The 27,569-nt window shown below is 36.0% G+C and overlaps 2 protein-coding genes across 7 annotated transcripts in view; both read right to left on the minus strand.

Moving 5' to 3' along the window:
• Positions 1-1,004: 1,004 nt before the first annotated feature.
• Positions 1,005-10,699, minus strand: meltf (melanotransferrin). Its single transcript, XM_060867661.1, has 16 exons — positions 10,536-10,699; positions 8,953-9,107; positions 8,358-8,457; positions 7,926-8,111; positions 7,585-7,735; positions 6,658-6,725; positions 6,290-6,474; positions 5,592-5,757; positions 4,857-5,008; positions 4,675-4,771; positions 4,317-4,511; positions 3,747-3,900; positions 3,598-3,665; positions 3,318-3,505; positions 3,019-3,211; positions 1,005-2,456 (listed from the first exon to the last, which is right to left on the minus strand). The coding sequence occupies exons 1-16, from the start codon at positions 10,612-10,614 to the stop codon at positions 2,389-2,391; spliced, it is 2,205 nt and encodes a 734-aa protein (XP_060723644.1). The 5' UTR covers positions 10,615-10,699; the 3' UTR covers positions 1,005-2,388.
• A 1,402-nt stretch (positions 10,700-12,101) lies between these two features.
• Positions 12,102-27,569, minus strand: part of dlg1a (discs large MAGUK scaffold protein 1a) — a 115,210-nt gene continuing 99,742 nt past the window's right edge. For 2 of the 6 annotated variants that reach the window (XM_060867663.1, XM_060867668.1), the window contains 10 exons: positions 25,366-25,542; positions 21,553-21,619; positions 20,005-20,104; positions 16,707-16,748; positions 16,055-16,105; positions 15,544-15,645; positions 15,257-15,429; positions 14,999-15,108; positions 14,710-14,801; positions 12,102-13,810 (listed from right to left, as the gene is read on the minus strand). In XM_060867663.1, the coding sequence (XP_060723646.1) occupies positions 13,704-13,810; positions 14,710-14,801; positions 14,999-15,108; positions 15,257-15,429; positions 15,544-15,645; positions 16,055-16,105; positions 16,707-16,748; positions 20,005-20,104; positions 21,553-21,619; positions 25,366-25,542 (1,021 nt within the window). In that variant the 3' untranslated portion in view covers positions 12,102-13,703. Of the gene's footprint in view, positions 13,811-14,709; positions 14,802-14,998; positions 15,109-15,256; positions 15,430-15,543; positions 15,646-16,054; positions 16,106-16,706; positions 16,749-19,651; positions 19,677-20,004; positions 20,105-21,552; positions 21,620-25,365; positions 25,543-27,569 lie in introns of all 6 variants that reach the window. The other 4 variants (XM_060867666.1, XM_060867669.1, XM_060867664.1 and 1 more) reach the window with 3 other exon arrangements.

A 27,569-nucleotide genomic window follows, 5' to 3' on the forward strand; every position in this document is an offset into this window, starting at 1 on the left:
TAAACTCAGATTTACAACAAGTCTGATAGCACATGGAGACAGCTTTAGTTTTACTGTACAGCACCTCAAACTAGAACTGGAGATTAATTTAAAACCAAAAAAATAATTTCTTTTTAAATATTAGTTCATAAATGCGGTCTATACAAAATTGAACATTGCCACAAATATTGTGAATAAGACTCAGAAAAAATATGAAAGAACATTTTGTTTTATTTAACTGTGAAATAATCAAACTCAGATTAACAATTCCCTTGTATGTGTTTTAATGTATTTCTTTAGAGTAACTACATGAACTTTGACATCTTTTAAAATGACATGGCTGATATAAAAAAATAAATAAATAAATAAAGACATATTTTATAAGTGATCCTGAAGTCTGAGTTGTGCAAATGCAGACTCATAAAACTTTTCCATGACCTATGGCTCATTTTCATAAACGTTTTTTTGTTTTAAACAGTTCTTGTATTATATAGTGTCAACAAAAGGCTAGTTACAGTTTTGTATTGTTTTTCCTATTAGCTTTACCTGTACTGTCTTTGGTTGTGGTGCCTGTACATGGTTTTTTAGAAAGCTATTTGCTCGCTTTACTTGTGTTGCATCATATCTTACTGACAATTATTGAATAGCCTGGAGCAATAGTTACTTTTTTACTGTAAGCATATTAGTAGTTCTAATTACAGTAAATTAATGACTTTCAAGTATATTGGTACCAATGATAGTACTATTGGTACTATCATTTTATTTATATCATCAGTTTATTTCATCAAATTATATGCTTTTCCTGCAACATGCACCTAGGGTTAGTAGCACCAAGGGTTAGTAGCACCTAAGGTTAGTTATATTCCCTTTTAAAAAACACTGAACAACAGACTATTAGGCAGTCATTTAACACATCAATCTTTTCCTTAAAAGCTTCTAAATCAAGTCACAGCTAAATCTTTGAAACTGAGAAGACACAATGCAGACTGATGACTACACAAGTCACAAAACAGAAATGACAACACTTTTACTATGCTTGTTTATTGAACAACAAAGGACCCTATGTGGGCAACATGTAATAATACTTTAGCAGACTCACTGGCCTGGCAACTAAATATTAGTTACATCTCGATCATTTCATTGAAGAAATTGCAATGCAGTAAAGCAAGAAATCATTGTGTCAGTACATATACACCGATAAGGTGAATAAGGTGATCTTTGTATAAAAATACATTCTCTGTGAAAATTAAACAAATTGCAACAGTGACACAAAAAGTGCAGGTCTGCAAAGCATATCCAATATTTCATGAAAAATCTGAATAGTAATCTGGTGTAATTTGTCAAATACTAAGTGCACTATGAATAAAACATAAATATAGAGAAGGTGTGAAAATTCAGAAATGGAGGAATTTAGCTAATTAGCAATAGAACCTCAGACTATTATACATGTTGCTTTATTTGGTTAACATGTAGTTACTTTTAAAAATATTTGATCCTGAAAGATAGATTCTCAAAAGGCAAGAGGAAATCTAATCTTGATATTTCTCTTGAAATACAAGGTAAAAATAAGTGAATCAGTTTAGCCTTTTTCTCCTCATAAGTGATAGACCAATATATACTCAGTGACACAAAAGATAAAAGGCTTCAGCTAGAACGTGTGCCTTAAAGTACAGAATTAAGGAAGAGATATTCACAGAACACTGAAGTCAATAAATATGTAACAAGCAATGCATATACACTGATATGGCTGTTGCCTTCAGGTAACTGACCACTAAAATGTGAATGTGCACTGATAAATATTCAGCAAATACAGTGAACATGAAGACAGTGCTGTCAAGACAAAGGCAGGGAAAATGCACCTAAAGTTTGGGGATCCTAGTCTTGTAAAATTATTCTAACATTCAAGACCTTTTACTTTACAAACCACACTGAATAAATTCTTGGACTAGCACAGACATTTCTCATTATAATGATTAACTAAACCAAGCAGGCAGTGATAGCTCAGATGTTCTAAGCTAATGTCCAATTATAAGACTATCAGGAGAACATGGTATGGATAACAGAGTGCAGAATGGGTGTGTTTATCTAACATGTCATTAGGACAGATACTGTGTATTGCATAAATATAAATGTATCACGTAATTATACATCAAAATTCAAACAATTGATTCAAACAATTTGGTTTTGATAAATAGCTAATTGAAAGCTATACCCAAGTGTATACTCATTGTATAATTAAGATATCGGCTGATATAGTTTACAGTAGCTTTGCTGCAGTAGACCTGTATATATATATATATATATATATATATATATATATATATATATATATATATATATATATATATATATATATGCCCAGGATAAAATGGAAATAGCTGAGGAATCCTTGTCGAGCTGATAGACCTGCTACACAACCAAAAGAGCGATGAGCACAGCCAAGCTGGTCAGCAGAAGTGCAGAGGCAGAAGACACCACTGCAGAAGAAATCAACACATATCCCCCCACACACCCACACAAACACACACACACAAGAAAAGAGAAAAGAGAGAGTTAATGCATGTCTGGTCTAATAATGCAAAAATCAGTACAAAACATCCCAAATATGAATATCTTCAGATGTCAGTTTTAGCAAATGTGATGAAAGAAGACCTCACTCATTCCAAAAAAAAAATCATTCATTCATTTATTCAGGGTTGTGGTGGATCCTGAGCCTCTACTCATGAGAACACTAGGTAAGAGAAGGAAATTTACTTTGGGTGAGATGCAAGTCCATCGTGTAGACACATTCACTCACTCATTTTCACCCAGGGGCATTTTAGCATAGCAAATCCCCCTACTAACGGATTTTCATAAGGTGAAATGAAATGGTCATGGACACAGGGAGAACATGCAAAATTCCACACTGACAGTAACGCAAGCTCAGGTTTGAACAGAGGCCCTGGAGCTGTGTGAGAGAGTAAAACTAGCCACTCATATCATTTAGATAAATATAAAAACTTTACCCATGCCTCATTTTGAGAATAGAAATGTGTTCACCTGCTGAAGAGTAAGTGCACTCCATGGCTAAGAGGGCTTCCACGTAGCTATGGCCAAGCCAACCCTCATAGGACTTTTTCTCGCCAACACCAATTATGGTCACTGTGGAGTCTTTAAAGATCAGGTCCGATCCCTCATATCGACTAGAGTTAAACATCTTAAAGTCTGAGTTAGTGTTGACCCCATAGAATTGCTAAAGAGAGTAAATCCAAACATGAGCATTGTACATGATTATTAAACATGTTTTTGTCATTTCAATCAAAAAGAAATGCTGATCTTTTAAGCTACATAAGTCCTACTTGTGCTTTGTCCAAAAGACCAAAGATAACGTGAGGGTTGGTGTCGGGCCGGACCATCACAGCATGAGACGGGACACGGGCAAGATTACAATGTTTATACTGAATGACATCAGCTCGAGACTCTTGAGAACACAGCAGTTGGAAATCTTTCGAGTTCAAGTTGTGGGACCAAGGATCTGTACCATTGCCTGAGAATGAAATTTTTATACTTAGTAAGCACCATGCATCTTTCTTATTTATTTAGGATTTTGATTACTGAAAAATGCTAAGCGTTCTTCACCATCAGTGTTCTGGAAAACTGTGGAATGTTTCACAAATGCAACCTCGCCTCCTCCCTGAACCAGACACCTGAAACAAGAGGCCATTAATACATTTATTCTGAAATGCAAAAAAAAAAATCTACAACTACAGTAAAAATCATTAAGTTACCTGAAAGCTCCATTGTAACCATCATACAGATCCTTGCCTTTAACACATTTGTTCTGGCCACTGGCATCTCCGATGCACTGTGCACAAAGGTTGCTGGGAAATCCAGGCTCATTGGCACCAGGTACACAGCTTGACTTAAAGAACCCTCCAGCAGCTAGGGGAAAATAATGGACATGGATAGTCTTAAATCCAGTAAATATTTATTCATCCTTAACTCTAAGGTATGAAAGAGTTTGAAATTTGTAAGGCAATTATACCTGTAAACACGCTATACCATAATTAGCCTAATAATAAGGCATTTATTAATTTCACAAACGCATAAATCAATCTGAACACATTCTACATGATACATAGTACTGATGCTGGCACTAGACGTTTTACAAATGTCATATGAGCCACAGAAGCTACAAGGAAAATAAAATACAGCAAACAAGCTAAACCAAGCACGCCATGAAATACACAGATACATTCACTAAAAGTACTGATAATACAAATACCAAAGCATGTGGAATACAGACCTTGAACTAAATAACTGCAGTAGTGATACAAAGAGAAACACTGTTTACTAACCTTGAGCAGCTTGGCATTTCTGCGGTCTGATTAGGCCTTTCTCAATGAGCAGGCCTAGTGGAATGTTCCAGCCAGCAGTCCTGCCGTAGCCTGTGTGACATGATGTCCGTCCCCTCAGATCACTGAATCTCTGGATGTCATTGTTGGTTCTTTTTAATACAGCCACAGCATAGTAGCTGCTGCCATCGGCGTCCCCTAAATGGCAAAACATATGAATTGAGAATAAATTGTCCCAGAGGCTTGGCAGAAGTGTACTGCAACTTAGTACATAGGTGAACACCAATGAAAACCTTGTGACACTGAAAATGCTACACCTACTAATATGAAAACAATGAGACATCATAAGGCTGGCTCAAACCTGTGTAGCTTTCTCCTGCAGCAGGCATGAGACCATATGTTTTCCCTGCTGTGTAGATATAGCCACCATCAAGAGTGATGGCATCTGCCTTTTTATTCTGTGTATACAGAATGAAGTCTTAAGAAAACTTCAGAAAACATCTATGAGTAAGAACATTTCAGTTCTCAGCTGAATTGTTCTACCTGTATTTTCTCCATGCAGTCCTCCACAGATTTTCCAAATAAACATTGGATGTTAGGTAAGAGTTTTTTTGTTTTGAAGGCTAGCGCCATGTCTTCACATTTCCGCTGCTCACCGTTAGACAGCACACACCAGGTCAGAATCTCAGGAACATCTACAAGCATACACACACACCATACATATGAGTGCAGCAACACACACACAACATAACTGCTTCTGTACATACATATGGAAATGTATATGATGAGAAACTCATAAAAAAAAGGAAATATACAAATGGCACTGGATGAGGCAGTGTATGTATGTGAGTATATGTGGAAGCAAGTTCTATAATATCAAAACAACAGCAATTCAGAAGAGCCAGCCCTGTCTATGCTGTATATTAACATAGATTAAAATGTACTGTACTTTTATTTCTCTCTGCCATTATATTACAGTAAACCTTTGTAATTATATGGTTAGATACCTAATTGTTTTTTAAGTCAAATCATATAAAAAAATGTGTGAACAGAAATAATTCTCATATCCTTTTCGTAAATAGATTCACAGTACTAATATAAAATTATGTGTGGTATATGGGATATTCCCAAGCAATCAAACAAGTAAATAAATAACATGATTTTTCTAGTCCTAATTTAGATGCAGGCTTTTTTAAACATAAATTGTGTTCAGTTATCATTGGTGATTTCACTCTATCTGATTGATCTGAACATGGATACAAATATTAATCTGATTACCAGCACTAGAGCAGTCCATAGCTCTCAATATGTTATAGTATTTTTCTCCTAGCCAATGAATGTATTCATCACTTCCAGCAGGGATAAACTTTGTCGAGCTGTCACTGAACAACAGGTTTTCACCATTAAATACCACTGAAGAGAAAATGGAAAAGCCAGACTTTTGCTGAGGGGAAAATAAAAGAAAAAAATGTTTTTAATACTGGAGATCAACATATGCAAGAAAATTGTTTATTAAAATTTGTTAAAATGATCACTAAGTATGGAATAAAACATGACGGGGCATGATATTATATTTTACAGTAATACGTTCTGTGGTAGTATTATGTGCAAACAGGATGTATTATTTTATTGTATAATATATGTATAATTCCATTATTTCATTATTATAGTTGATTATTTTCTATGAACAGCATTTAATGTTGGGGAACTTCCAGGAACTTCGTGTTAGTTCCTGTTTTTTCTTCATTCTTTCAAATAATAAAAAAAGGCACAGCTTGTTGCATCTGCATATATAGAAGTCTCATTAGAATGAGTGCATTAAAATAAAGCTGTGATTTGAGTTACAGGTGGAACTACTGACAGAATTGACATTAGAGGAAATACACTGAATACTTTCTGAAAAATAGATATAAGAATTCAAGAGCATCGTGGTATAAAGCATTTATCACACAATATTTTAAGTTCAGTGCTCTCACCAGTCCCTCTGTAAGCATATTGTATATGACAGTGCTGTCGATGTTGCTGTGGGCCACAATGCCTCTGGATGGCACTCGGGCCAGATTGCATCGCCTGTACTCTGAGACAGGACTCCGACTTCCATCTGGGCAAAGCAGGTCAAAGTCAGTAGACTTGAGACCCTGTGCCCATGTTTCACCTTTTCCTAAAAGAAAAGAGAGAAAGTGAGAAAATCAATCTAGATCTAATTTTCTTTACTATGTCATGTTTATCCTGCTGCTGCTCCTGTTATCTAATCTGTCCTCTGCTGAACTCTTTTGTTGTGTTTGTCTCGTCCATATTGAAGGAATAATAAGATAATAAGTCACTTGAAATGAAATGGGCTTACCATCAGTGTTTTCACCAACTGTGGTGTGCTTAACAAAAGCTACTTCTCCTGCATCATCAACAAGGCACCTGGCGAAACCAAAAAATCCATTAAATAAACAAAGAACACTTATTTAAACAGTATCGCTAAAGTATTTTCTTTATCTTTTTTTCTACTTTTTCTTTTTTTAACTGCAGGTTAGGGTGAGGTCTGTAGTTTAGAGACAATTGTTTGGTCTCTTACATCCAATCATCTTCGTTTGTCCTGTTTAATTAATGAACAGTGTTGTATATAAGCATTTGTTGTATGTTTGTATTTACTGTCCTGATTATATGTTGTCCTGTATAAGCTATTTAGTGTCTTGTTTTGTAGTGTTTTTGTTTTGTGTACTTAGTGTTTTGTAGTGTTTTTGTTTTGTGTATTTAGTGTTTTGAGTGTTTTTGTCAGGGAACAGGGGTGTCTTCATGGATAAAAGACCCAAAAGCAGGGATATCATAAAAAGGGGGTTTTATCGAGGGGGAAAAAAATAACAAAGGGCTAGAAGCACAAGGAAAACAGGAACACAGAAACAGCCGAAACCAAAAGAAAACAAACAAGAGACAAGGACTCAGCAAAGACACACGCAAGACAACTGGTATAAATAGGGAAGGTAATTATTGAAACACAAGGAACAGGTGTGCAGAGGTGGGAACGGATTAAGGAAAGGGTGAGCCAACACACTTGAACACAACAAAAACAAAAGTGTATTTGTTGTCCTGAGTATTTATATTTGTGTGTAGTTAATGTCCTAAATATATTCTTGCCTTCCTTATTTATTGTTTTGAGTATATATTGAACTAAATATGTATTGTCTTGTGTAGTTTTTTCTTGTCTGTTTATTGTTCTGTGTCTTTATTGTCCAGGAATGGAATAATTTATATTTATATAAATCTTAGAAAAGAACATTACCTGAAGGCTCCATTATATGAGTAGTATTTCTCCTTGTTGCTTGCCTCACATTTATGGCCTCCACTTTCATCTCCGGCACAGAGCTGGCACAGAGACGAGTCCTGGCCAATTGCTCCAGGAATGCAGCTAGCGTTAAAGAATTCTGCAACCCCTAAATATCCACAACAAATCCCAAAGTTTCTGGTTCATAAATGTCCTCTTCTATTCTGTCATTTTAATAACTGAGTAATTCACAAAGCTGGATTTTTGGAACAAGCCACGAAAGTTTTTAAATGATCATGCATAAACAGCAAAGCATACAGTAAAGCAGAAAATAGTGCTCTTAGAAGTGATGTGTGCACCTTGAGTCACGTTACAGGCCATAACAGACATCCTTCCACTGTCGATCAAATAGCCTATTGGCATGTTCCACCCAACTGTACGCCCAATTCCAGTGTGGCATGACTTCTTCCCTTTTAGGTTGTTGATATTAATGTGTGAATTTGTCTTTTTCACCACTGCAACTGCATAATATGTCGTTCCTTCACCTTCAAGTCAGAGTGAGGTAACATCTGCATTAACACTGAACAATATAATCTTTAGAGATAACACACTTCATGCAAAGCAATTTCACTGCAAAGATAAATCCTTATCATATCATAAATAACTTATTAATAAATATTTGTTGTCAGACCAACACAAGTTCTAGGCTTTCAACTTTACTTTACTTTTTTATGAGCAAGGTGGGCAGGATTCAAAAATATATTAAGAAAGAGAAAAAATGAAATTCATACCATCAGAACTGGACTCTGCTGTAGCAATTTTAAATGTGGCTGTCTTTCCAATCTCATAGATGTCTTTGGCACTGGTAGAAAATGCATCAACTTCATTTGCCTAAGCACAGAGAATAGCCATACAGTATGTATTAAAGTTTGGAGATTTTTAAACAGCTTTGTTAGCCAAAGCTTAATTTCTTTCAAAAGCTTTTATTTCTTAGAATACAATGACAGAAACTGATCCACTGTGTTAACTATAAACTATAATTTGTTTATTTAATAATCTAGATATACAGATCAATCTGTGTGTAATTACTGTATACTGTCCCTTTAACATAAAAACTGACCGTCAATCTTAGAGGGATTATGTCCCATTTATTATCACAGTCCCTTATTGTAATGCAGTCTTACTGTCTACTTCAGCAAGCAAAATATGGCATAAGAGTTCATGCCAGATAGAATCATCTTCCATGGGTAAAATTTATTACTACAGTGTTTTCTTTGCTTTGTGCTCAAACTTGACAAAACTGGTCAAGAAAAAGATAAGAATAGAAATGACAAAACAATGCCTACACTATTATTGAGCGTGATGGTTTTATATAGGAGATGTTACCATGAGTTTTTCTGCACAGTTTGTGACGGAGTTTGCGCGTACGCAGCTCAGTAGAGGCCGGATAGAGGCGCTTCTGAACGCTATTGACATGGAATTGCACTTCCTCAGCTCCTGTTCTGAAATTGTGCACCATCTTATGCTGGTTTGGCTGCACACTAGAAACACACCCACACACAGCCACAGACATACAGATGATTTGTTTATTTTCTTAATAAATTTATTTAAGGAGAAAACAAAAATAAACCAATAAGCCTTTAAAAAACATTTATAAAAGACATTTTATAATATCATGCACAGAATATCTAAGTCATGCTAAAGAACCTGAAAGAACCCACCACATAGGTAGTGATAAAATGGAATCATAATTCGTATATAATGTATAAATGTACATACAACATATAAATAATGCTCTGTGCTTTTACCCTGATTTTTTTTTTCTGGGTTACAGTAATAAGACACGATGCTGCCTGCTGTATACAGCACCACAGTTGCTTTAGCACAAGCCAGTAGTCCTACAGTTACATTAACAATGGACACATTGTGCAGCTTAACTTATTTGAGAAACAGAGAATCTTATATTTGCTGTCATATTAGGGCCCATGTTCATATCTAGAAATGTGTCCCATTCTATCAAATTTCCACTTTTTAGTGTATTTAAGTGTTTTTTTTTTTTTTTTTGAGAATGTATATTTAACTTACTAATTAGTAAGTATATATTTAACCCTGTCACATCCTATAAAGCCCATAGTGTAAAGGGATACTCTAAATGTACTGTGGTCATTACACTTATGATTATATTATATTATCTATATTATATTATTATAATAATATATATAATATAATATATTCTGAAATAAAATTAGCTAGCAATTAATCCATCTTCATCTTCAAATTTCCACGTCTTCTAAATCTACCAAGTTAATCTTAACACACTATCAAAACTTTCAAAATGTTTATGTAAAAATAATGTCAATTATTAATGCAACACTTTTACAATATCCTAACTCTAATTCTTTATTAATCAGCCTATGCCTTACTAGGATGTGTTTTAGGACTTTAGGGTGTGTCAGAGGTTTACACATTTATAAATGTGCACTAAAAGTATTTCATTTTCCTTTAATCAAATCTCTAATATGGATTGTACACCTTAGATTATGACACCATCATAACCTAATATGGATTGTACACCTTAGATTATGACACCATCATAACCTAATATGGATTGTACACCTTAGATTATGACACCATCATAACCTAATATGGATTGTACACCTTAGATTATGACACCATCATAACTCTTATGTTGTAGCCTTTATTTACTTATTGTTTTATTTTTTCCCACTTTTATTTTAGAAGCCCAAGGACTAGTAATGAGAAGGTAAGAAAATGCAATCTTTTAAAAAGTCTTTTTCATTACATACAAAGAATTGATGATTTTAATTTGGAAATAATGAGGATGAAATGAGCACGAGTAAGATGCGAATATTTACTTATAAGATTATACTTACTTATCGGATTGACTGTATGTGGTTACAGGGTGTATAGAGTAGTTAATGATGGCTGTGAAAGATGTCATGTCTTACCGCTGTGTGTGATGAAGAGCAGCGCGCTCAGTGCCGTCCACATGCCCATGTCTCTCAACTGCGCTCTCAACTGCTGCATTTACAACACTGCCTGCTTTCTAAAGCTCCTGAAGTACAAAGTCCAGATCAAGACAAAGTCCAAGTGTTTTTTTTTGTCCAGTAATCTCAGTGTCTAATCTTTTTTCATCATGCACGATTGTCACTGAAATCGGATCCTCAAATTGGGGCCTACACCTCAAGTGACACGTACAGTACAAGGGAGAAGCGCGCGTGTAAACCCGAACACACACACACACACACACACACACACACACACACACACACAGAGAGAGAGAGAGAGAGAGAGAGAGAGAGAGAGAGAGAGAGAGAATGGAGTTTCTATTAAGCCATTGTTATTATTATTATTATTATTATTATTGTTATTGTTGTTTTTGTTTTTGTTGCATTTCCCCAATTATATTCATTATTGAATATTGATTGACTATGTATTATTATTAATACAGCTAATTGTCTGTCTACACCTGATGAAAAAGGACTCCAGTTTTGTAAGTAAAGCCCGAAGTTTAGTGAAACAATCAAATAAATAAACAACAAATAAACAGTCATGTCTCCACAAACTGTCAGATATTCATATCCTTGTGTGGGAAACATTTCCCCCCCACCAAGTTATAAAAACATGTACACATTAACGCGTATACGCACACACACACACACACACACACACACACACACACACACACACACACACACACACACACACACACACACAAGGCTTTCATTACACATGCTCTCCAAACCCCACCTAAGGGGCCCACAGAGAGTACAATGAAGCCCTTCAGGTGAAGGGCGCCACTAACACCAGGGCTCGAGCAGAATCCAGACCTGAAGAGCCAACATTCAGAGCAGGAACCTGATGTAACATTCGAATAAATACACAGCAAAATAAGCCAGTGCTTGATTAGCTCCTATAATCCTCAGTTAACTCCTACTCTCACAGTTCTAAATTAATCTGAAAGTATTATGAACAAATCAAATTAACATATGTACTTATAAACTGAACTACTTCCTAATCACATAACTACTTCAGCAGCACTATTCCAATTCACTAAATATGATTTGATGTGTTGCAACATAAACTAGTTTACCTCAGCATATTGACACATTTGCTTTAGTTAAAACGAACCATCAAGTCAGTGATGATTGTGGAGGTGCTGTGGGTTATTATTTTATAACTGGAAGGTAGCCTGCTTAGATGAGCGCCATAACTGTTCACAAAATAAAGCAATCTAAATAAAAAAAATGTCCTTTATGTCCTTTATCTTTAATCTAAACTAATATCGTACAGTAAATCATCTACATATCTGTTATAGTGTATGGTGTAATTTTTTTATACTTTCATAATTTATTTAAATCAGTGATAGATTATTCTAAACAAGTAGCCCATATGAAATTAAATGAACCAGTTTGATCATAAGTAATCCAAAGTCTAAATTTCCTCATCATGAATAAAATAATTTAATAGACAAGTAGTCAGATTTTCCAATCACAAAACTGATCTGTTATGTTAAAAAAAAGAAAACCAAAAAAAAAAACCACTGTGTTCATCACCAGACATATTTGATTCTGAATGAAAATGGGAGCTGCTCCTCCTGTGATGACATAAAGAAAAGGAAAAAAAATAAATAAAATAAAAGTGTGATTTGTTTATTAGCACTTCTTGTCTTTTGACAAATGGAATGAATTAGACCAGAATATTTACAACGTCCAGTCAAAAATGTGTTAGAAAGCCATGGTCCAGTGGAAGCGAGTCAGTCTTTTAGAAAACAATCATCTCCAAGTGACAATGAAAAGGAGAGCTGGGAGAGATTCGGTGAGAGCGCCCTCCAGTGGAGAAATAAAGGCTTTTGTTTGAGAGAGCCTCAGAAGACCCTCTCCATCCAGCTGAGTGACCACTGTGTCTAAAGGAGAGTTAACAAGCTTCTGCTGACTTTCAGTAACAAACCCAGCATCTTCACAACTCAAAACACAAAGGCGTATTCCAGCTCTTTTACTGATTACACACACGTCTTATAAATACTATTGCTCTTAAAACCATGCACACCACATGAGACATATGGAAGAGAGGGCAGAGGAGAATAAGCTGCTAGTGACTGCGTTTGAAAAACTGCCCAATGAGCCCCAGGTACATCTTCACTGAGGGCCATGAAAAAAAAAGTTATAGTGAAAGTAAAGGAAAATATATTCTTTTTATATTTATATAGATTAATATATTTTCATATAGATATATTCAATATAAAGATAATTATTCCCTTATTTTTAGAGTTTAAGTAAAGCTCAATATAGTTTTTAGTATAACAAAAATAGGCAGTATACTCAGGGTTAGATACATGTTAAAATCTCAGTGTACAGTAAATTCTATTAAGATTTGCATTGTGAATTTATGTCCTAAAATACACATTCACCTGAATTTTAATCATTTTCTGCCATGCCACAGTAAACCTCAAACCATTAACCATTAATCAGCAGTAAACTTCCACAAATCCTTGACCCATGATCATATTTTGTGCCAGGTCACCATTCAAACCATCCATTGGTTTGTGCAGTTTAGAAGCTGGATAGTTGCATAAGTTACATGTTTTGATCCTATTATAAGATCATTGGGAATATACAGTATGATAGAAATAAAACATTTTGTCTGTGGTTAATGTAGCTCAAAATACATGACTAAGGAAAACTTAAAATTAACGTAGTTTAACTAGAACAAAACCATCCAAAACATGCTTTTAGTGCTAAAACGTGCAAAGTGTCGCTCCGAGTGATCGTACACAAGTGCATTTTTATGCACTGCTATATGAAAAAACAACCCAAATAAAATAGAAGTGTATGCATTAAAATCTTTCCCATCTATAAAGTCACCTGCCTTAAACATTAAGGAAGTGGTACCATATAATCTCCCAGTGAGGCCCTGGTAAGGCGTCGCACTTCAACCTGAAATGTGGAAACACAGAGCTCCAGAATTGAGTCTTGATGAGATGTGCTGGATCAGCTCTGCCCACTCTCACAAACACACCCTGGAATACTGCAGCATTTCCTATTTCAATTCACCCCCAAAAAAGGAAGGAAAAAAAGTGAAAAAAAAAAAAAATAGTTTCTCTGACTTCAGCCATCTCACAGTTTCTCCTTGGATGGCACCCATATGAATGGTCCAGACTGATCTTCTATGATCTGTTTAACCTGGTTGTAGATCTCCTCCAGTGTGTCCCCTTGTACAATGGCTAGGATAAAAGAAAAGAGAGTGGGTATATCATAGCAATTCTGCAGTATGGGCTGAAGGTGTAGGTTTACTGTTACCACACCCAAAAAAAACAATAAGCAAAATAAAATTAAAGCAGGGAAAATAGAACCAGTAGCGAGAGTATATTGTTTAGATTTGGTTTCTTTGGCATAAGCTTACATCTGTGTAAGATCCAACTCAAGAAAGAATACCAGACAGAAAATTGCAAAAAAAAATTAATGTCAGGCCAAATTATTACTCCGAATATCCTCAATGCATTCAATTGGATAAAACGCGCTGTTAAATAATTTGAGTGATAAAACTTATCTCAAGAGGCATAGACTATATTGGCCAAAGGTCTGTGGACATCTGACCATAACACCCTGGGCATATGCTAACTGAACCTCTGATTCCAAATGTATTCCCCTTTTGCTGTTATATTAACCTTCACTCTTCTCAGACGGCTTTCCGTGAGATTTTGAACTGGAGATTTGTGTTCATTAAGCCACAAGTGCATTAGTGAGGTCAGGTACTGTTGTTGGTGATTTGGTCTGAAGTGCAGTCAGTGTTCCAATTTATTCCAAGCTTGGCTCTGTGCAGGACACTGGAGTTCTTCCACTTCAGCCTTGGCAAACCATGTCTTCATGGACCTTTCTTTGTGCACAGGAGCATTTTCATGCTGGAACATGTATAAGCCCTGACCATTCCAGCAAAGGGTTATTGTAAAGCTACAGCTTAGTAAGATATCCTAAACAAACGTGTGTTTTAAACTTAGTTTGGCTTTAGTCCTACAAATGGGCATGATAGGTATCGAAAAACCTTTTTGCTATGCAGCATAAAAGTCATAAGAAAAGACACAAGAAGTGGTGTGAAATAAGTATAACCATCTGTATTACGTACAAGTGAAGTGCTCTGCAAACTCCTGCTCCAGCTTCATAGCTCTGTCAAAGGTCTTCTTGGCCTGCTCCTCAGTCAGCCTCTTATTTATCTCTCTGAGGAGGAAATAAAAAAAAAAAACAGCTTCTCAGTATTCAAATTAATGTCAGCTTAACCTAGTTTATTCATGTGATGATCACTTTACAGCCAGTGTTCTTTCTAGTTAAATAACAGAGTATTGGGTTTAAAGTACTATCTATAGAATGTTTATTAAAACTGTAAAACATTAAATATGAAAGCGACAAAGACTCACAAAATATTTTCCACTGATTTTGGTTTGACAAACACAGCAATTGGATATAGCTGTGCTAGATGGAGTCGTTTGATAGCATTGCCAGAGACATCCAGGATGCAGTGTTTACCCTGAACAGAAAGAAGGGATGACAAAAGGGAAAAAATGTCTAATGTCAATGTCAATATATATTGAGAAAAAGAGAAAACAAGAGATAGCTGGATAGATCGACAAAAATTTAAACAGACTGTATATACTGTACAGTGAAAAGAGTTTCACCTTTTCTGCGACCTCTCGCACTGATTGTACACTTGTACCATACAGATGATTGTTGTACTGGCCCGCCTCTATGAACTTGTGATCCTGGATGTCTTTCTCCATTTGTTCTCGAGACATGACAAAGTGATAATCTCTGCCATCAACCTCATAGTCGCGCTTTGATCTGGTTGTGTCTACACCACAAAGTGAGACGACAGGAATAAGAGTAATACTCATGATAAGACCATTCACTGTTTACTGAAAGCTGAAGCTGGAATGTCATCTGAGAGGTGTGGTGCAGAACTCACGGGGGACACAGGACCCAAACTTAAGAGGAAACTCTGATATCAGGTCATCGTTGATCCGGTCCTTCATAGGGCCCAAGACAATCACAGGACGAGTATAATTCACTGCAATGTCAGAGACAATGTTTTGAGGGACTTTTATGATGAAATAGTGTAGAGCAGTGATGACTAGTCACTCCACAATGAAACACTTTAGAACTCAATAATGCAAAACATCATGTGATCTCATCAACAGGATAATAAGAAGCATCCAAGTAATTGGAAGTGACAAAATGATTACACAAACACACTTAAACACAGAAGCTCTGTTGCGTACTGAGTCAAACATTCTGTGTAGTTTCGTGTAGTTAATACTCTGCTAGCTTCATGCTGTGTTTTGTTCAAACCTTGTAGCCTTGAGCCTTATGTATTTTGTAATTTGTTTACTTCGATTGCACAATGTATCCTTAGTTTGAAGGACAGTGAGGGATTCTCTCTGAGCTCATTTACCCCGACCGTTACCTAAGACGCTCACCTTCCTGCTGAATCACAGTCTCATATGACAGAACGTATTCTTCCAGTCCACCTGATGGAAGAGAGAAAAAAAGGTTTTAAGCAAATGTTTAACCTTTACAAGTAGCTAACAGAAATCCCTCAGATAATAGAAGTCTCCTCAAAGCAGAAGTATTTCAAAGCTGGACAATATTTCTCTAAAAACTTTCAACATGGTTGCGATGAAAATCACATTTTTCAAGATTTACTGTAAATGTCAAAATATATCATATAAAGCTTTTCATTCAATCAGAAGAATGAGATGATCATGTGACATGAAGTGTAGACAGGAAGGCCTTGTACTCTAAACCTGCTGACGCACATGGCTCAAGTAACTAGGTAATAATTCAGAAGTATGAACACCTGTCATAAAGTATAAACAACCAGGATAACACGGCCGGGTCACTGATAACAGAGGTAACATCCGCTTCATCGGGTTTAACAGCTATAATCTTTATGCTTTTTTTTTTATTTTTTTTTTTACATTTGCTCATGCTCATAAATCTGTATGGGATTGTAGCAGAACTTCTGTACAAAAAAATGCTGAGAAAACATCAACACAGTACCCAACAAACACACATCTCACACACACAGAGAAACAAAAGAGGAGAGGAAATGAAAAGGGAAAAACTTACGGTAGCTACTTTCACTATCACTGGCATTAGAGGTTACATGCTCTGAAATCAAAAAAGGGCAACATAAGCAGCACTACACAGCCACAGCAGAAAACACAAGGCAGGAGATAAACCACAGATTCCTAATTCCAGTCTTAAAGGCTATGTTTCTTTAATCTGACATACCAAATTTACACATTCATCAGCACTTATTTAGCTGTATGATGGTTAATGAGGGTTAACCCTAACCCTCAGGCAAAATGCCTTTAGGACTGGAACTGAGGTTGAAACACACAACTCATTTCAGTGACCAGCAGATGGCAGTGTTAAGGATATGTGAGACTTATAAAACTGGCAATCATCTCACACGTTCCAATTTAATTCTGCATTCTGCTGTCACGATTGCACAGTACCGAAATAGAACGTGCGATGTGAAAGCCGGGAGGATTTTTAGGGTACAACATTAAAGGGTACAACATTCATGAAATGCACCCCTGCAGAAAAACAAGCTCGCTCAAGTTATTTTCTTTGTGCTATACGTTTGACAGCACAGAATTGATACATTTAGTAGGTTTTAACACTGCCATGTTATGCTGTACATTGAGACACACAACTCCACCATATAGAGAGATTACCCTACAAACCCTCTCCTTTTAATACTACATGAATAGTGTGTGGGACTGAGAAAAATATCATAACCCCATATACCATTCCCCATAAGAGATTCTGGAAAGTTAACAAAAACTAGTGGTACCATTCAGTACCTCAAAAGCCGTGCCCCTAAAACAGCAAAGCAAGCTGCCTTAGCTAAAACATTGGAATACTAGTGTATAAGTGGAGCTTTCGGAATCAACAAGCAATATAAATGACAGGCAAGGAGACTTTTTAGTAGGCAACTTTTTATCCTGATGTGGAGACAAATTTTACACAAAAGGCTCTATTTTTGAGCCAAAAGCAAGAATAGTGTGCCGATTAACACTATTCTATTTTTGAGCCAAAAGCAAGAATAGTGTGCCGATTAACACTATTCTATTTTTGAGCCAAAAGCAAGAATAGTGTGCCGATTAACACTATACTATTTTTGAGCCAAAAGCAAGAATAGTGTGCCGATTAACAATGACATGTTTCTATGTTGGTTGTATTAAAGAATATTTTTTTCACAGTTGTGTCGCTATTAACATGCTGTTGGTGTAGGAGCTTGAAGGGGGCACAACGTTCAAAATTTGACAACACTGTAGAACTCATTTTGGTTCAAAAATTAAAGACCCCTTTCAATGATGATACAGGGATACGACAGCATTTTTCTGACTTCCTGCAAGCCTTGTCTCTTTGTAAGTCATGTCCAATTTTTTCACAGTTCAGTTTGGTGGCTATGCTAGTATCCAAGTCTCTGTATTTTCACTTAATACTACTAAAATATTAAAATAAAGTCAGATAGAAAACTGAAAATTCAGCTGTGAGTTATGTCAGTCACCTGGACATATCTACTGCTAAAATGTGATACAATTTAAAAAAAAAGTCAAATTACCGTATATGTCTTTACATCAGAACTGTGTACTGAGTTCTTAAAGGAAAAACGAGGAACATGCTGTTATAGAAAAATAACTCGTGGTGCTGTGATATGTCCTGATATGAAACTGTTATGTTATGTTATGTTACTGTTACTACAATGAAGTTGATTACTTTCCCATTAGAGCATATCCTAATGCACTTTATTTCTCTCAAACTACATCAACTACTCTATTTTTTCTTTAGTTGTTATTATTATATGACTTATACTGTATATGATTTTAACTGTTCATACATTTACTATTATGAAATGTATGTGTGGCTCCGGTTATCATTTACATTATAGCAACAATAAAGATTCGTGACATCAACAGCTGTTTTTTTTTCTCTTGACATCATGCTACAAAAATACTTCTGCCTTGAAGGACATAAGTTGTGGGTGTTTGCTTTATAAATCTCTTTTTTGTTGTCCCACAAAAGAAGCACACTAGTGTTAAGTGTTTTGTAAAAGGCTTTGAAGTGCAAATCAAGACGACAGCGACAGAAATGTAAATGTCAATCTTGTAATAACTCTCCTGCAGCTGCTGTGGAACAAAAAGACTGTTCTGATGTCTCTCACAGCTTCCTAAGTACGTGTTTACAACACAACAGGACAGAATTAAGTGCTCCGTGGGAACTGTGTTCTTACCTGAATAAGAAAAATTGGAGACAGTGTAAAATAAACAAAGACCAGGTACAGGCTGTAAGGTTGCACAGCCATTTCAGCATTAGGAAGCTATTTAATGCAGTATGATGTACTGTAGCAGCAGTAGTAGTACATGAGCACTATTTTTTCTATACTCTTCATAACCATTCAAGTGGAAAGAATGTACCAAGACACCAGGCAATGTAAGAAAACCTGATTTAAAAATAGGATAAAGAAATTATATATGAAATGATGAATAAATAAAGCCTAACTCACTGTTGCATAAAAAAAAAAGTCATCACAGCAGGATTAAAGCTCTGATTATGGTGTCTATTGACAGTGTCCATTTTTCTAATTTTCTATCTTAATGCTGAGTGATAAGCCATAACAATCTTAAAACTCTTTTTCATATGACCAAAAAACAAAACAAAACTATCTGCTAAACCTAAATGTGGCAAAAAGGAAGCCTGCTGGATCACAGACTATAAATCTGTACTGTAGTCAGATCGTATGTAGGTCAGGCCATCCTACTCTGTGTGTCATGTGTCACAGAGCTTATAAACCTGCAAAAGTCATTTTTTATTGTTCCGGTTGTTGAAATTAAAAGTCACCTGTCCAGCTCACATGGTGAGACTCTAAGACTTTTCGTAGAAAAGCTAATTAGATTATTACAATGTGAAAGGTGGGAAGAAAAAAGAGGAAAAACTAAAATGAGGTCATGCTCATAACTGGGCAGGGCGGTCTATGACTGCAGGAGTCTGGGATGACTTACTCAAGCCTTTGTCGTCACTCAGGTCCTGTGGAGAAGTCATCAGAGAGCACACAAATAGAAAAAAAAAATAAACAATAAAGGTTACTGAACTTGTGCATAGCGTTACAGATAAACAACCAAACCCCCATACTGCAACAGAATAGGAATTTCTCCTCCCAATGACATGTTCTCATTCTATGTAATATATTCATTCTTAAAAAATAAAAAAAAAATAAAAAAACACAAACAGAGTGAAGTATAAAGCCTTTTAAAGATCTTTGGCATGATTGCAGTTGCAGTATGAGCATGAGGTGTTGATCAGCGGTTAGTTGCTGCTTTGTCCTGCACTGTCCCATGTGCACAGGTGTACTTACGCTCCGTATCGCTTGTTTCCTGCTCGCTCGGCTCCTTGTTCTTGTAGAAGGGGAATTTATGTGAAAAGATGTGCTTTTTACGCTTGCCATTGAGTGACTGCTGAGGAAGAGAGGGAGGGATGGAGAACATAAAGAGAGATGGAAAAGGAGGTGTCTGCTAAAGGTGTGAACAAACTGAACCCCATTCACCAGTGCGTTTACATGCACACTAAAAATCTGAACCTGATGTCATTTCAGCTGTCGACTCAGCACTCGACTCAGTGGTCATGCCAAATGAATAGTGCAATATACTAAAGCTAAGAACAGCTGTTATCATATCTTAAGGAATATGATATATTTTAGCCTTATAAAATTCCAAATAAATATTTAGTAGTAAAATATTTAAATGTAAACATATTTTAATAGTCAAATAAAACTCCATGTAAGTAAGCAAGTAAAGAAAGAAAGATTAAGACATAGGTTTATTGACAGGACATAAACCAGAATGACTAGAGATAATATATTACTTTACGTTAAAAAAAAAAAAAAAATTTCCCAATGTTTTCCCAATCTCAATATTGGCAAAATCATATTTTAAAGGAATATTTTAAATGAAGCATAGACAAACAGATTTTAACCACTGACTACATGCTTAATGAAATCTAAAACTTGAAATGTATTATTAATTAATATGTATAAGGTATGATGCACTAACATTACTTGTGGTAACAGAGACAGTAAAGAGTATGAGATGAAATACACTGATACTGAAAAAAAGAAATAAATATAATACAAAAAATCATACAAAAGAACAAAACAAGTCTACAGCGAACTGACTGATTAATGGATTTTCAAGTAAAAAGGTCAAAGATATAATTCAGATAAGAAAATCTAATACAAATGTGAAAAAGGAACAGCAACCAGAAAGCAAACAGCACACAGGAGAGAAAAGAGGCTGGAAGCAGCCACCATGCAGGAACAGAGCAGTTTTACATCAATGGCAAGCATAATTCTTTTTTGTTGTTGCTGTGTTTAACTGAGCGGTTCAGTCCATGCATTATTTAATTTGATGTTGCGTTGGGATATGCGGTTGAAAAGCGAGTATGAACTACACGTTAGGTCAGTAATGGAGAACAGAGCAGCAAAGACGTTATTGTTAACCTGTCACATGCTTTTAACAAGACTTAAACATGCCTTTGTCTGTAGGAAAATTAGCACGGTAAATCCTTTATTTTTATTAAAATAATTTATATATATTATCACTAAAAAGATTTATTTAAGAAAAAAAAAAACTAAATTCTGCACTGCACATGAAGCTGAATGTGGAAAAACAGCTGTCAGCTCTGTGGTGTGAAAACTTTCTTTTTTCTCCCCAAAGCATGTGAATACATTAACACATGAGAAAAGTGCTGTATTCTCTTCTAAACTTATCTGTGAATGTGACGTTAATACAGTTATGTGCACGATCCCCTCACAGTTTATTTTTATACCTCACATCAAATATACGTCATAATAGTCTATACATCAGATCTGATTTGAAAAGCATTTTAGTAATATTCAGTGACTTACCTCTTTGTCCCGAGACTTGGAGTTGAATTTGACCGTCTTTAACCTGGCCCTCTCTTTTCTCTCCACCCTGATGATAAAGAAATAACAGAAAAATGTAGATTACAGATGAAGTGCTGCCAAAGTGAAGCACGAAGCCACCATGACACAGCAGACAGTTTTAATATTGTCCCAAATCTCTTTGATTCCATCATATGGTGCACTGCTTTCAATTAAAAAAATAATATGGACCTCGACTGTTAAAATGCATGACTCAAGATAACATACTCCACTAACTATTTTGATTATATAATGATCTGAGAATTTCTGTCATTAACTTCTTGCCAAGATCAGATCAGTTTAACAAACGCAGTGGATAAACCTGTAAGTCTGTGTATATCTAATATCTTTATTACGGTTTCACAAAAAGTTATCAAATAGGATGCTAATAATAGGAGAGAATTATATTTTATCTTATAAAACTTAGCTTCTTCTGCTTTAAACATACCATGCATAGATTAAATATTCCTGCAAAGGTCAGAGTGCAGCTATTTGGCTAATAACAAATGGTGTTGATTGTTTAACACTGTTTTATACTATAGCAGATGAAAGGCAATAAAATTGACAGACATTGTCATTTGAAGTCTGTGGTTAAATCTATCATTAAATAGAGTATCATTAAAGGCATGCAGTCTTTTGTAATAATTGTGCATGAGGTCCCTAATTCTCTCAGCTGGTATAGCTGCCCATTCTTCTTAGCAAAATGCCTCCAGTTCCTGTAAATTATTTGGTTGTCTTGCACAAACTGCACGTTTGATATCTCCCCAAAGTGGCTCAATAATATTGAGGTCAGGAGACGGTGATGGCCTCCATAACCTTCAACTTTTACTGCTGTAGTCATTGGAGGGTCAACCTTGGCTTGTGCTTTCGATCATTGTCATGTTGGAACCATTAATTTTTTTACTAACTTCAATGTGCCACATTCCTTTATAAAGTTCAATACCTCCCCATGGTGCAGTATCCAGCCAAGTCAGTGCATCACCTTATGATCTGACAAACTCACTGACTATTTATGCACAGACACTAATTTCAATTACAAAGAGTCACGGGTGTGGAAACTTCCCTTTAATAGCCATTTAAACCTCTGTGTGTCAACCTGTAAGTTTATAAAGTGGCCAAACATTATAGTATATGTTAACCTTTGATTAGGGTGGTTTAGATTATTTAAGTATCGTTAGGTTTTAAAAAGGAGTCAAACAACTGTGATAATTAATGACTTCACATGACCACTATCCTTAAATAATAAAAAGAAATCTTGCATTATCAGTCATATTTTCCAAATAAACTGCACATTTTCCAGGTAAACATGTGTGTGATTGTAACCCTAACCCTGTGTCTGTGTGTGTGATTGTGCCCTGAGATAGACTGACATCCCGTCCATGGTGTACCCTTTTTTTGCCCCAAGTCTCCTGGGATAGGCTCCAGGTTCCCCACGACCCAGTAGGATAAGTGGTGTAGAGACTGGATAGATGGATGAATGGATAGATGGATGGATGGATGGATGGATGGATGGATACATGGATGGATGGGTGGATGGATATATGTTATGTTTATCAGGTACTGAATGTTCAGATTGAGTGAATAGCAATTGTGTCACTATCAGAATAGGATTAGAAACAGGAATAATTGCCACTTTCTGGGTAACTAAAATTTAAAAAGCTAGATATTTACTTCTGGATAAGACACATCCATGCAACAATAAACATTAGAACTATATATAGTGTTGTTCACCATGTAAAAGGCTTTTACTGTGCCATCAGACAAGTGCATCAAAACACAACTACTGTAGCTTATTAAATAGTAGCACAATATTGCACCTATATGGTGAATTAAGACTCAGAAAATAACTCAATCTTTAATCTTTCCCAAAGCAAACATAACTACATACGCAAGTACAATAAATCACATCTTTTCAGAGCCTCCCCAGTTTCAAAATGGTGAGCTATCTCACACAGCAGCATGCACTCGGGTCTGACATCAGAACACATGCAGTGCAGGTGACAGACAGAAGAGCTGCAGCAGCTAATCAGAACTGGGTGAGAAGTCAATTATCAGCTCTCAATCTGCCTCGTCTGGAGACAGAAAGTGAGAGCAAACCAAGATTCATCACACACTGAAACTAGGCTTTAATTAGACAGTGTTTTAATGTCTTCTTCTTCTTTTGGCTTTTTCCGTTAGGGGTCACCACAGCGAGTCAACTGTTTCCACATAACTCTCTCCTCGGCATCCTCTTCTCTCGCGCTGAATAAACTTCATTTCCTCTTTTAACACATCCATATACTGTATCTCCTATTTGGTCTTCCTCTTGACCTCTTACCTGCCATCTCCAACATCCTTCTACCAATATAACCATCTCCCTACTCTGTACATGTCCAAACCATCTCAATCTAGTCTCTCTGACCTTGTCCCCAAAAGAGACAACCTGAGCTGTCCCTCTGATGTGCTTGTTCCTAATCCTGTCCATCCTCATCACTCCTAAAGAGAACCTCAACATCCTCATATCTGCTACCTCCATCTCTGCCTCATGTCTTTTCCTCACTGCTACAGTCTCTAACCCATACAACATAGCTGGTCTCACTACTGTCTTGTACACCTTTCCTTTGAGTTTTACTGTCTGCTATTATTGTCATATTATTATTAATATCTTCCTTTAGCTAGCTTAAAGATGATCCTCAAAACAAGAGTGGTGTTAAACATTGGCGTGAAGATGAAGAGTACAAAGAGTTTGCAGTCTCAGTTTATATTCCAGTAATGTACAGGTGACTTTCTGATAAAAACATGAAACAGGCATACTGGTGATAAGTATGTGACACAAACAAACCAAGAGTAAATCTGTGTAGAGTGCAATAATAAATTAGCACAATCTATAGAATGCAGCTTGTTACCTCAAACAAAGGCAAAACAGAGTCTTGATATAAGGGTTGGAATTCCTAGCCAAAGCGTGAAATGAAGGTAGGGTTGTGAATGAGACCAGACAGCAACGTTACTCAAAGTGAAAAATCTAAAGTGTTTCCCACTTTAATTAACAACTCCTGTTTGGTAATTATAACGTATTCTTGCACTTCCTCTTTACCAGACAGAGATACATAAAGCAGATGGCTGCTCAATAAAACACTAACCCTAACCCTAGGATGCTAAATGACACCAGACACATTTTGGACTAAGTTTTGCTTAAATACATAACCATACTATATATTTAAGGAAAACCTAGTCCAAAATGTGTCTGGTATATTATATACTGCAAGATATTACAAGTACTTAAATTTAAGCTCTGTGATGATTGTGCTTACGAAGGAACTGAAGCAATTGTCAGTTGTGACTGTAAGCTGTTCTCACGCTGGATCTGTCTCTTACCACACAGCAGGAGCTAATGGAATTAATCTTCTTTTGCTCAAAGAGTCAAAAACATTTCTCAATGATGGAAAAAGTTCAGTCTGAAGTAACTAACTGAAGTTAAGGATTAGGCAAAGATTTAGACCGGATTTTTTTTTTTTTTTTTTTTTTTTTTTTTAACATTATCTGGATCTGTTTCATTTTGGGAGGTTAAAAAAATGTATTATATCTGATGCTGCCTTCTTCTCTAAGGAGAAAGACAATAAATATTTTCTTTAAATAAATAAGCCAATTTGGTTTAAAAAAAATTTATTTAAAAATGAGTATTACCAAAAGATCTTCCAAAATTAAAGCTGCCCCTCAGAGAGCCACTGGAGAACGGGGGTAAAGGGAATAGGTAAAGACATGAGATGCAGGTCAAGTGAAAGCTGAGTGCTGCAGTACCTCCTTTTGCTGGGAATGACTCCAATATCTCCCACCTCTCCATCTGCGGTGACATTGCGTGCCTGCCACCACTCATCGTCTGAAGCGTTCAGGATATGCAGGATGTCCCCAAAGTGGAAGTTCAATCCTTGACTCGGGAGGCCAGAATCCTTCGTCCTGTCATAGTCGAACAGGGCTCTGGTGCCAGAACAGATAAAACATAGTGAGTTTCAAAACAAGAAAGTGCAATTAAGTCAGTCCCTATGTAGAGTGCTTTAAAAAAAAACTCTTAGAACTGAACACTACAGTTAAATGTACAAACTATAAAATAAACAACAGCTTGTTCTGGTCCACTAATTCTACTTCCTAGTTTGCATCGGTTACTATAGTAGTGTCGGTGACATCATCAGCAGATGCAGCAATGAATATAATTTTAGACTAGAATACAAAAGATTGTCAGATAAAGATAAAAAGCAGGGATGTGATATCTTAGTGGTTCGAATCCCAGGTCCACCAAGCTTCCACTGCTGGGCCCATGAGCAAGGCCCTTAACCCTCAATTTCTCAGTTGTATAAATTGAAATAAAAATGTAAGTCACTCTGGATAAGGGTATCTGTTAAATGCCAGAACTGAAATGAAAAGGGAAGATGATTTTTTTGTATGCCACTTTAACAAGAAGGTACAAATCAATTGCAACTAGCTAGCTAGCCATCATGTAAACAGGCTCTATAGTGAGTCTAGCTCCTTCTGGATCGATTTCCAATAAAAAAAAAACCATTTATCAATGCTGTGTTAGAAATGTCAGTTACTCAAAATTAATTTGCTTTAGAAAAGCGCATTTTGTTGTCCCCATGTTCAAAATTAAATTTTTAGTAAGGTCACAGTCTACAGTGGTGGTTAAAGCCTCATATCAAAGTAGACACTCAGGACTCGTCTGAATTTGTAGTTTTTTGAGTATGTCTGTTTTTACATAGCCTACTAAGGGAAATATATTTATAGAAAAGTTCCAAAAAAGCCCCCAAATTTTTTTTTTCACACAAAAGTGAAAGTAATCTGAAAGTAAACGGTGATATCCAACCCCCTTCTGCTTTTCATGAGCAGAACTATTTGTTCTTGAGCATCTAAAACTTGAAGGCACTATCAATTCCACTCGACTGCAAACTGTTGTAGAAAGCACATTATTTACATTTACATTATTTACTGTCCAGTGTCACCCAAATGAGTAGGATGCCCTTAAGAGATGCATTTGAACTCGAATGTACAGGTAAGGGTTGATAAAGTTTATAGAACTGTTGTGTAAAAGAAATACGGCCATAGTGTGTCCATAGTGTGTTTCTGTGTTTCAAATTTCTCCACTGGTGATTTTAAATAGGTCACTTGTGCCATGTATGTGACTAAGTGTGCATGTGCATTTGTCAGTGAGGTTTGTGCAAGCGCATTCATGTATTCCTAAACTGTCCTGAGTAGCTTCTATCTGCTCTTTCATCAATAATAAAGTGCAATTTTCATGCATTTCGAATTGAGAAAACCCAGAACACGGAGAAACATATAAGGAGATTTTACACTTCAATCAAAGGTGTTCAGTCTTTTTTCTTTTAACTTCATTAAAAGATCAAGATTTTCAGAGCTCTCTTAAAGCTATTTGAAGTTTTTAGGTCTATTAACAGCAGTCTTTGGTGTAACTGTTAACAGAATCAGTCTTATCCCCTGCAAATTAAAATGAAAGAACGGAAACTAAATGACATTGTTTTCGCTTTGTACATTGCGATGGACATATAGAATGATCACCTTTACCTTTAAATTTATGTTCTGTTTATGCATCGCTGCATGTCTCCAGTCTCTGTACTATATAGTCACAGTAGGTGTTCCTACTCCTGGTCGCTATAGTAATAAGGTTTATCAGTTGATGGCACAAATAACATTCCAAATCATTTTTATAGATGCTAAAATGAAACCTATTGGAGGGAGATTTGGTGTCTGTGTATAAAATTCAGCAGTGTATATATGCTACAGTATATATATGAAAAGAAGTGTGTGCTCTTTGCCACGGATAGCATACGCTCTAGTATCTTCATGTCCACTGGAAGTCACTGCACCCAGACACTCAGCATTTGTATAAAGTTAAACTTTTTCCAAATATATCTTGTCATAGGACACGCTCACTTCTAGTCACTAATGGTTGCTATTGCTCATGTTGCTGGAAGTCGCGACCTCTCACTGTAGAT

The sequence above is a fragment of the Tachysurus vachellii genome, chromosome 4 (assembly GCF_030014155.1).
Source record: "Tachysurus vachellii isolate PV-2020 chromosome 4, HZAU_Pvac_v1, whole genome shotgun sequence".
Lineage (NCBI taxonomy): Eukaryota > Metazoa > Chordata > Actinopteri > Siluriformes > Bagridae > Tachysurus > Tachysurus vachellii.

Bases quoted from the DNA above. Each gene is read 5' to 3' on its own strand.
- meltf (XM_060867661.1), bottom strand. From the start codon at position 10,614: ATGCAGCAGTTGAGAGCGCAGTTGAGAGACATGGGCATGTGGACGGCA. The intron at 8,112-8,357 runs GTATGAATTTCA...TCTGACTTGAAG, and splicing joins AGCAGAGTCCAGTTCTGATG to GTGAAGGAACGACATATTAT. The intron at 3,506-3,597 runs GTGAAGAACGCT...TTTCATTCTCAG, and splicing joins AGTTTTCCAGAACACTGATG to GCAATGGTACAGATCCTTGG.